The sequence below is a fragment of the Malaya genurostris genome, chromosome 2 (genome assembly GCF_030247185.1).
Source record: "Malaya genurostris strain Urasoe2022 chromosome 2, Malgen_1.1, whole genome shotgun sequence".
Lineage (NCBI taxonomy): Eukaryota > Metazoa > Arthropoda > Insecta > Diptera > Culicidae > Malaya > Malaya genurostris.
Genome location: NC_080571.1, coordinates 48,361,581 through 48,371,467, shown reverse-complemented (window position 1 = coordinate 48,371,467; position 9,887 = coordinate 48,361,581). Strand labels below are relative to the sequence as shown.

Below are 9,887 nucleotides of genomic sequence, written 5' to 3'. Positions count from 1 at the left end.
AACATTAGAAACATATCTGAAATTTTTTTTTGAAATTGTTAGTCGAATTATATGTTTACTGTTAGTATGTTTTACTTTTCGTAATGCATACTTCATTTTTTGTCGACCTATAAAACTGCATTCTACTGGACACACTGCCTAACACAATTGTATTCATGCACGATCGGACGATCGCTCTGAACGTTTCCATTGCATTCGCTCTACCGTCGCACAACCATCGGCAGCACTCAATCAGAGCCCGAGTGGCTTATGTTTACATCTCTCGCACGCTCTTCTTTCAAAGCAAAGCAAACCAAAGCAGAGAAAGAGAGCAAATGGAAGCTGTTTCTTGAGTGATCGTCCCTTGCACTGCTGCTGCTGCTGATGATGATGATGATGATGACGATGGTAACTCAAGCCGCGTACGAGAGAATACGAAAGAACAAACCAAAACACAAACAACCGCCTGCTGCGATACACAATAATAATGCACTCGTACCGCACGATCGATCGTCGGCTGCAACGACAGACGAGGACGGCTAGCAAGCGGCTCAGCCAGTCGGTCCCCGCCAGTGGTGCCTTTACTTTGCGACGATCTAGACGTGATTTAGAATATTTCCTCCTCGCGCGAGTAGCTGGGCTCGCAAAACCGATCCGGACAAAAGGCGAACAGAACGCGTCGTTTGTGTGTTTGTTTGTGCTCTCCTCCGAATCCCCGGCTGGTGCAGGATCATTCTAAGTTCTAGTGGCTTCCTGTGTTTTTTGTCTTGTTGTTTTTTTTTCGTTTGGAGCCAGAGAAGAGACAAGATCTCAAAGTTCTAGTAAAGTGTGTTCAATCTAGGATTGTGGTTTTTGGTTCGATCGAGAATCGAGACGAAAAATTAAAGCCTAGTGTAGGAAACCAGTGCTGCAAGAAAGTCGTTCGACTGTTTTGGTTTCTGGATCGTGCACACGTGCAGGTCGAGTGAGAGAGTTCTAGGAAGCTCATACTAGGGTATTGTTTGTGCAGTCCAAACGCAACAAAAAAGCCCAACCCGTCGCATGTGCAACCGCAGTGTGATAGTAGATTGCAATTGATTCATTGAGATCAATTGAGATCAACCGGGGCTGAAGAAGTGCAATTGCAGTGACATACAACAAAGCACGAAACAAAAACGTGAGCAATAACAATTGAGTGCAATTGTCTTGGGTGCGTTGTGAAGTTTACATGAAAATGAATTTTAATCAATTTATGAAAAGTCCCGATTAAGATTACGTTGGATGATCTGCACATCTGTCATCTGGGGACACGATCGTTAGACAACCGCAGCAGTGTATCTGTATCGTTAACAGTTCAAGTGCTCCGGACGCGGTGTGTTTCACACGGGAAGAACTGATACTCAGTCCGAAACAAAAAACAATCGCGTACACTCAAACACTTTGTCGCGATGGCGATACCGTTTCTGCAGCCCGACGAGGACGAAAGTGCTCGTCAGCATGGAAATGGGCTGCCTCCGGCCGGTGCTGGCGGTGGCAGCGGTAGTGGAAATAACAACAGTGCCAGTGTGGCGGCGGCAAGTGCAAATGTGCCGGCGGGTGCCCCTCCGTTACTGACGGGGGCGACCGGACCGATACCGGTGCCGGGATCACCGGCTCCCAGTGGAACAACGACCGCCGTTCAGACACCGCTGATTGGGCCCATGAACGGGGATCAGCTGGTGCAGCTTTTCTACGAGGCACTCTATCGCTACTCGAGAGGAGGTAAGTGACCGGATTTTTTCTTTTTATTCTGAATCATCATCGATTTTAATTCGTTGCTTTCGGTCAGTTTAACGGGAGAATTGTGTCGATTGTGAAGAAAACGTCGAGTTAGTTGTTGAGATTGTATGTCTCAAGGATGAGTTGGCAAATTATTGTCCAGGAGATATTACTTCAATGTTCCACATTAGCTTGCTCTTTGTTTTCTAGTTTCTCGACACTCATGATCACTGAAAATTACGAGTCTTAGCTCAATTCTAGTCTGAAACTTTTTCCAATGAAGATTTTGCTTTCCAAAGTTCTAAACGTAAAGCTTCAATCCGAATGACCGTGATAATCAATCTACTTAATATTGCGTTGTGACAAATCTTCTTAGAAGATTACACACGGATTTCGTTTTGTTACGTTTGTATGATTAAACAATAAGACTTGCTTGGGAAATGGTATTACGCAGTTAATATCATTCCAACTCGAATCACATATTACAACAGCACGATAGCTGTTCCTTCGTTCATAAGAAAGTAAGGAATTGTATATGCTTCACCTACTTAACGGAAGCCGGACGACTCCTACTATTTTTTTTCGTAGATGTGCCGAGGTAGATGATATAGATTTAAAATTTGGAATTGATGCTAGGCAATCGATGTGATCATTAAATCACATTTTTAGTTAGGCATTTTTTTAAAATAATTCTGCACTTTTCTACATGGTGAAGATGATAATTTTTTAAAGATATTGATTTTTAGGGCTGCCGACTGTCATGAGTTGAAAATCTGCTCCATTTTTATGGAATATTAAAAAAAATTGAATTCATTCACATTAAAGCTTTACGAAATATTCATTGAAATTATTCCGGAGTGTTCCCGTTTTCCCGAGGGCTTCAAGCTGACCTTGAACGAATCACTTTCTTGGGAAGAATCGTTTAAGTCTAAGTCTAGGTATGAGCTTTTTTTACGCGGTTTTTATGCGTTATTTTTGCGCGATTTTTTATGCGGATTTTGTTTTAAAAAGGCATATAACGTCGAGGTCTGGTGTTATGCCGAATTTTATTTAAGTTAACTCTCTGACATTCTGTTTTTCAAAATTTTTATTTAGATTACGCCAGATCTGGACGTTTCATGCATTTTTAAAACATTTGACATACAAAAAAAATTCTTCAATTTCACGGTTTTTTTTCTACGCGGATTTCCGAATTTTCCTTTTTTTGTTTTCATTGTCGTTTCTTTCCAATTTTTTTTCGAAGTTTCACCATATCTCAACGTTTCACGAATTTTTCAGACTTTTGATATATAAAAAAATCGGTTTTGGAAATCTCAAAATTTTTCCCAAAATTGATCTTTTCAAAAAAAAAATTAAGATTACACGAGATCAGCGCGTTTTATTCCCGCGTAAAAATAGACCTCAGTGTATTTATTTGTATTTAAATTTATTTTAAATTTTATATATTTATTTATTTTATTACTTAAAAATCCATTTATTTGTTTATTTGTTTATTTATTTATTCAAATTTTTAATAATTGATTGATATTTCCAAAAAAAATTTAGATTGCAAGAGATCGGTACGTTTTATTCCCGCGTAAAAATAGACATCAGTGTATTTATTTGTTTTAAAATTTTATTTATTTATTTATTTGATTAATTAAAAATTTACACGTGATCGGTTCATTTTATTCCCGCGTAAAAATAGACCTCAGTGTATTTATTAGTATTTAAATTTATCTTTAATTTTATATATTCATTTATTTAATTAGTTAAAAATTTATTAATTTGTTTATTTATTTGTTCAATTATTTAAAAATTCATTTAGTTTTTATTTGTTTATTTGTTTATTTGTTTATTTGTTTATTTGTTTATTTGTTAATTTGTTTATTTGTTTATTTGTTTATTTGTTTATTTGTTTATTTGTTTATTTGTTTATTTGTTTATTTGTTTATTTGTTTATTTGTTTATTTGTTTATTTGTTTATTTGTTTATTTGTTTATTTGTTTATTTGTTTATTTGTTTATTTGTTTATTTGTTTATTTGTTTATTTGTTTATTTGTTTATTTGTTTATTTGTTTATTTGTTTATTTGTTTATTTGTTTATTTGTTTATTTGTTTATTTGTTTATTTGTTTATTTGTTTATTTGTTTATTTGTTTATTTGTTTATTTGTTTATTTGTTCATTTGTTTATTTGTTTATTTGTTTATTTGTTTATTTGTTTATTTGTTTATTTGTTTATTTGTTTATTTGTTTATTTGTTTATTTGTTTATTTGTTTATTTGTTTATTTGTTTATTTGTTTATTTGTTTATTTGTTTATTTGTTTATTTGTTTATTTGTTTATTTGTTTATTTGTTTATTTGTTTATTTGTTTATTTGTTTATTTGTTTATTTGTTTATTTGTTTATTTGTTTATTTGTTTATTTGTTTATTTGTTTATTTGTTTATTTGTTTATTTGTTTATTTGTTTATTTGTTTATTTGTTTATTTGTTTATTTGTTTATTTGTTTATTTGTTTATTTGTTTATTTGTTTATTTGTTTATTTGTTTATTTGTTTATTTGTTTATTTGTTTATTTGTCAATTCATTTCAATAAATATTCTTTTATTTATTTATTTATTTATTTATTTATTTATCTATTATTTATAATTATAATTTTGGATAGCGCATGCGCTATCGTAAAGAACTGTTTCTTATTTTTACTGTTTCGTTATGTGTTATCATATTTGTTATTGGACTAATTCTAATTCTAATTCTATATTTTTTATTAGGGCCAATTTACAACTGTATTTTTCATTCGCCGGGGCTCATATCGTGCTTTATAAGGGCAATTCAGCGAGTCAATGTAATTCGAATTCACGTCAATTCGGTTATGTCTCTGATATTACCCACCCGACTGTTTTTCAAACGACTTTGGTTTGCACTTTTTCTGATAACTACGGGTGAGACATCTCTATATTCCATAACCCAAAGTGAAGGGTGATTTTTTAAGAGATATAGGATTTGATTTAAAACAAAAACATCAAAAATTTGAGAAAATTGATGAAATCTTTATTGGAATCGATAGAACGATCAATATAATTTAATGTTTGAAGATGATTTCATGCAAATACTGATCGCGGCTCCGCTTTAGATGGCCCATGGGTAATGTAAAATTTTGGCACATTCTCTCCAACATATTACTTCAATATTGGCTGCCAGTGCGGCAATCGTTGCTGGATGTTCTTTGTAGACATGAGCCTTAACATGGCCCCCAAGAAATCGTCCAAAGGTCACACGATCTAGGCGGCCAATTGACGGGCCCAAAACGTGAGATAACTGTACACCGAAGGCGGCGCTCAATTTGGTAATTGTTCCGCGTGCCGCATGGGACGCATATTAGGCATGTCCATTTCTTACATTTCGGGAAAAAAAATTATCAATCATCACACGGTAGCGCTCACCATTCACAGTAACGTTCCGCTCATCGTCGCCTTTGCAGAAGTACGACTCGATGATGCCACAGGCTTATAATCTACACCAAACAGTGACTATTTTTGAACTGCGACAAACAGTTTTCGTTAGAAAAGTGGATCTTTGCCAGAGCCCATTCACAAAATGGTAGACGTTGTAAGTCGATTCATGATTAAATTCTAGACCAAACTGAACAAGTTTGACAATGACACAAGACACGATTCACGTGTGATCTGTTGAAAACAGTGTTGCCAAAAAGGTGCCAGCAAAAACTCACCCTTCATATTTCATTCTCAATGAATTCACCTTTCTAATGGTGATAAAATATTCGAAATCAATCTAAAACTAGCTGAAATATAGTGAGTCAAAAATTAGCGTTACTACTTTTTTGACCTTCTTTGGATTCGAAGTGTTAAAGAAGCTTCCTATCGATTTTATTTTCTAAAATTCCAATTCACTAAAGGTTCCTACACGAGAGCTTCTACCATACTAATAAGTAGCCAATAGCTCAAAATAATTCCTTCCAGTATTTGAGATTGCCAAAGCTTCCAAATACACTAAAATTGAACTTTTCGTTGAAGTGTTTCAGTACTGTGGAACTCTCGGATGCCTGGATTCCTTCGTTTAATATTATGAAATTAGTTCGTTATAAAATTAAACAAAGCGTCCAGATTGCACCATTGCAATAAAAATCCATCCATTTGCGAACCCCACAAAAGCAACAAAAATCACAGTTGTTAAATCGTTTTATAATTTAATGGTCTTACACTCGAACGTCTCATTTCAATTTATTCGTCACAGTGCACACTCCTTTCGATGACATCTCTCTGTTTCCTCCCAGCAGCTAAGCAGTTTTACAACCACCCCCATCCTCGTTGTCAAGTTCAGCATCTAGCACCTCTCTTCATAAATATTTACATTAACCTATCAAACCGGACTGCGAACTAATGAACACTCGGTTTGGTTCAACGCCAACCAAAGCGGTGCTGCCATTTGTTGGACTGTCGTTGTTTTGTTCCATCGTCGGCAACAATTGCCGTGTACCGCCCTGTCTTTTATTGGAGAGAAAAAAGGAAGTTCCGCGCTTCTCAATCCAGCGAGTTTAATTTCTATTCCATTTCGCGTGTTTTTTCATTGTCAATTGATGACTGTGAATTCGCAGAGGTCAGTAATCAGCGGGAACTCAGAGATTTTTACACATTCGTGGATAATTTATGTGACTTTAGCAAACCAGTGACAACTTTATCGTGCATACGAATTAATCGCAAGTACTCGAGTTAACCAAATGTCGCAACACGCGAATAAACACTCGATCGATAGAACTGCCGCTGCCGCTGGGAATCGATCGCGATAGCAGCCGTCTTGGAGACGGCACGCGGTTCTCGGTTGATGATTGTGCAGTGTGAAAAATGATGCCCTACCGTGTCGGTCCGGTGCTGTCTTGATCCACACTTGACTGGCTGGTGATATTCTCGCGACTTCTACTTAGCGATCCGGTCACTTTGAGTGATTTGAACCAGTGAGAAACAACCCCGATCGACGTTTGACTGGGTGGGGAGGGGGAGCTGAGAAAAAAGGGGGGCGGCAGGAAAAATAAAGAACTATTTGTCGTACGTACGGTGAAGTGCAAGTTTCTTTTTTTCTTTCCATTCCCTTCAACCGATCGTTATTGCCGCACTCGAAACGGGTTGTAATAACTTACAACAGTTTATAGCAGGGTTTGTTTAGTATACGGCGTCTTAGTTGTTTTTGTTGTTGTTGTTGTTGGAGTCGTTGTCGTCAACGGCGCGCTTAGGGTTCATAGTGGCAATGTAGTACACAAAAGAAGTCACGTAGTAGCCGAACGATGATTGGCACCCGGTTTATAGCAGGCAGCTGGCCCCCCTCAGGGTGGTGGAGGGCGGTGAATATTAGCTGGCAGGCTGGCTGGCAACTATTCGCAATTTCTGGTGGTTGGTGCTGACGACGACGGGTTGACTGGTTTGAAGTGCACATGAATGTTACCAGAGAGTCAAGTTGAACTTCAAGGACAGGACGCCGCTAGTGCTTTGGTGCCTAGATTTTCCTGGTGGTTGTTGCTTCGCTGCGGAATGGCAGTACTGGAAGAGCATCCAGGAAAGAAGGGGGCAAGCTTGCAATAGAAGAATGATTTATCGGGACCTAATTGATGGTTGCGTGATTTGATGGATTCTGATTGGTGTTTTTCCCTGTTACTAGCGAGTTAATTTTCGGAAGCCACTGGAAGCAGCCAGCATCCAATTTCAAGTTTCCAGTCTACTGACTAGTCGTTTTTGACACAGGAGACGAAATCTTCTTACAGAATTTAATCAATTTGTCTGTCTTTGTTGTTCATAACACATGGATCAATAAGTAAACCAGTAACCACGTCTTTCTAGAGTACTAACCTTTGCTTAAACGGGTAAAAAATTTAAGTCGATCCGACCAGAAACAGCTGAGTTATCGAGGTTGGAGTAAAGTCGTTTTGTAGTTTGTTTAAAAAATGGAAAAAACCGAGTATTTACTATCCTTCATGAAAAATTGAGCATGAAAAAGGTTTTTTCCAAGTGGGTGCCGCGATTGCTTTCGACAATGACAATGCACCCTGCCACAAGTCGATGAAAACAATGGCGAAATTGAACGAATTGGGCTTTGATCTGCTTCCCCACCCGCCATACTCGCCAGATTTAGCCCCCAGTGACTACTGGCTCTTTGCTTATCTTAAAAAAATGCTCCAGGGAAAAAGATTTGGCTCAAATGAGGAGGTCTTCGCTGAAACTGAAGCTTATTTTGAAGCGAAAGATAAATTTTTTTATAAACATGGTATTGAAAAATTGGGAAAACGTTGGAACCATTGTATTACCCTAAAAGGTGATTATGTTGATGAATTAAAAACAATTTTTTGCAAAAAAAATGTTGTTTCCATTGTTAGTCTCGGGACTTATTGATCCATGTGTTATGTTATCTTCACGAGAGCACAATACCGCTTGATAGGTCGGAACTCCAGACAGTTAGGTAAATGGAATCCATTTGTTTTATTCTATTGCAAAACATCTTTAACGTAGATGCCAAATCGTACCAGAATAGCGAAGGAGCGCGATGGTTGCGTAGGAATGGTAATAATCGTTTCTTAAGACATTATTCACGGTATGTTTCCTTGGTTACCGTTCCGTTAGTAATCAAGCTTTGCTTTTGCTCGACCTCAGCTGCATATTGCCTGCTAAACCAAATATTTTTTTCGGAAAACTTGTTTTTTCCTTCGTCTTGAAATGCTCCTTTCCGTTTCGTTGCATGACTGTATAAAAATAAATTCCGGAAAGCTGCTTAAAATCTTCCAGCATATCATTTTTATCGTTCATTATCACGCCGGGAAACTTCGTCAAATATTCGCGATACAACTCGTGAGCCCGAGCTTTTGCCGTTACATTCTGTTTATCATAACGGTTCAATACAGCTTCTACTTCATACCTTGCCGGTGATCCAAAGTATGCACGAAAGTTAGAGACACTTTTCTAGCTACAGTACGTACCGAAAGATCTTGTCTCTTCTGCGATATTTGTTTCACCTTCGCGTTCTTCCGGTGATTCTTGAGATCTGTTTTCGTTTCACTCCTAATCTCCCTGGCTGTTGTCAAACGTGTAGCGACGGAATATCAAACTTTGTTGCATGTTTTCTTACTGACAGATCCGAATTTTTATTGCCACCGCACACAATTGCTTTTCGCACTTGCTCGTCTTTCGACGCCATCTTCGATCTAAAAGCTTATAGTATCACCCAATGTTGATTATATACGATAGGGTGGGACAAGGTTTAATGGGAAAAAGATGAAAAGGTTTAAAGTTTGTATGGGATTTAGTATGGAGAAATTCACTTTTGACAAAAAAATCGGCTGGAGATCAACCTATGAGCTCTAAAAATCAGTGAATGTGTTATTTTCGTAGGAAATTTAACGAGGAAAAAACTTTAAAATACCGCAAAACAATCCGACGTTTGTAGAAAAAGTTATTAAAGGAAAACCGGCACAAGGTCCGAACAAAGGCTCATTCCTTAATATATCTAGCATCACTGCTGCTAGTGAAAGTAATATGATGTGACTTCCTTTTAATGTGCTATAAGGGTTAATCTAAGTTGCTTGATGTCTTCACGATAGTTACACAACAGAGTATAAAGATTATTTTTAAGTGACAAACCATGCTCCAAACCTTACTATAAAGACACAAAAAGTCATGTAAATTGTGTTTTGGTTGCATAAAATAGTACCATCTATATCTTCTAAACTATAAGGGATAGAGAGTTTATATATTCGGCAAAGTTATTGGATTTGAGTTTATCTAAAATATTGTAGAAGATACCTAAAACCTATTTCTTGAAATCAAAAAGTTAGACTTTTTTGTGTCTTTACAGTGAGTTTTGGAACATAGTTTGTCACTTAAAAATAATCCTCATACTCAGCTGAGAAACTTTTGCTAAGACATCAAACAACTCAAATCAACCGTTTTAGCATAATATAAGAAAGCACAATCATATTACCACCACTAGCAGCAGTAGGGCTAGATATATTAAGGAGTGAGCCATTGTTCGGACCTCTAGTCGGTTTTCCTTCAATAACTTTTTCTACAAATGTCACATTGTTTTGCTGTCTTCTAAAGTTTTCTTCCTCGATAAATTTCCTACAAAAATAACACATGCACTGATTTTTAGAGTTCATAGGTAGATCTCCAGCCCATTTTTTTTTGTCA

General features: G+C 36.8%; 1 protein-coding gene across 1 annotated transcript in view; it reads left to right on the top strand.

Moving 5' to 3' along the window:
- The first annotated feature begins 524 nt into the window (after positions 1 to 524).
- LOC131432826 (mucin-19-like) overlaps positions 525 to 9,887 on the top strand; it is a 219,383-nt gene continuing 210,020 nt past the window's right edge. Inside the window, exon 1 of the mRNA XM_058599365.1 lies at positions 525 to 1,719. Within this exon, the coding sequence (XP_058455348.1) occupies positions 1,407 to 1,719 (313 nt within the window). The 5' untranslated portion in view covers positions 525 to 1,406. The remainder of the gene's footprint in view (positions 1,720 to 9,887) is intronic.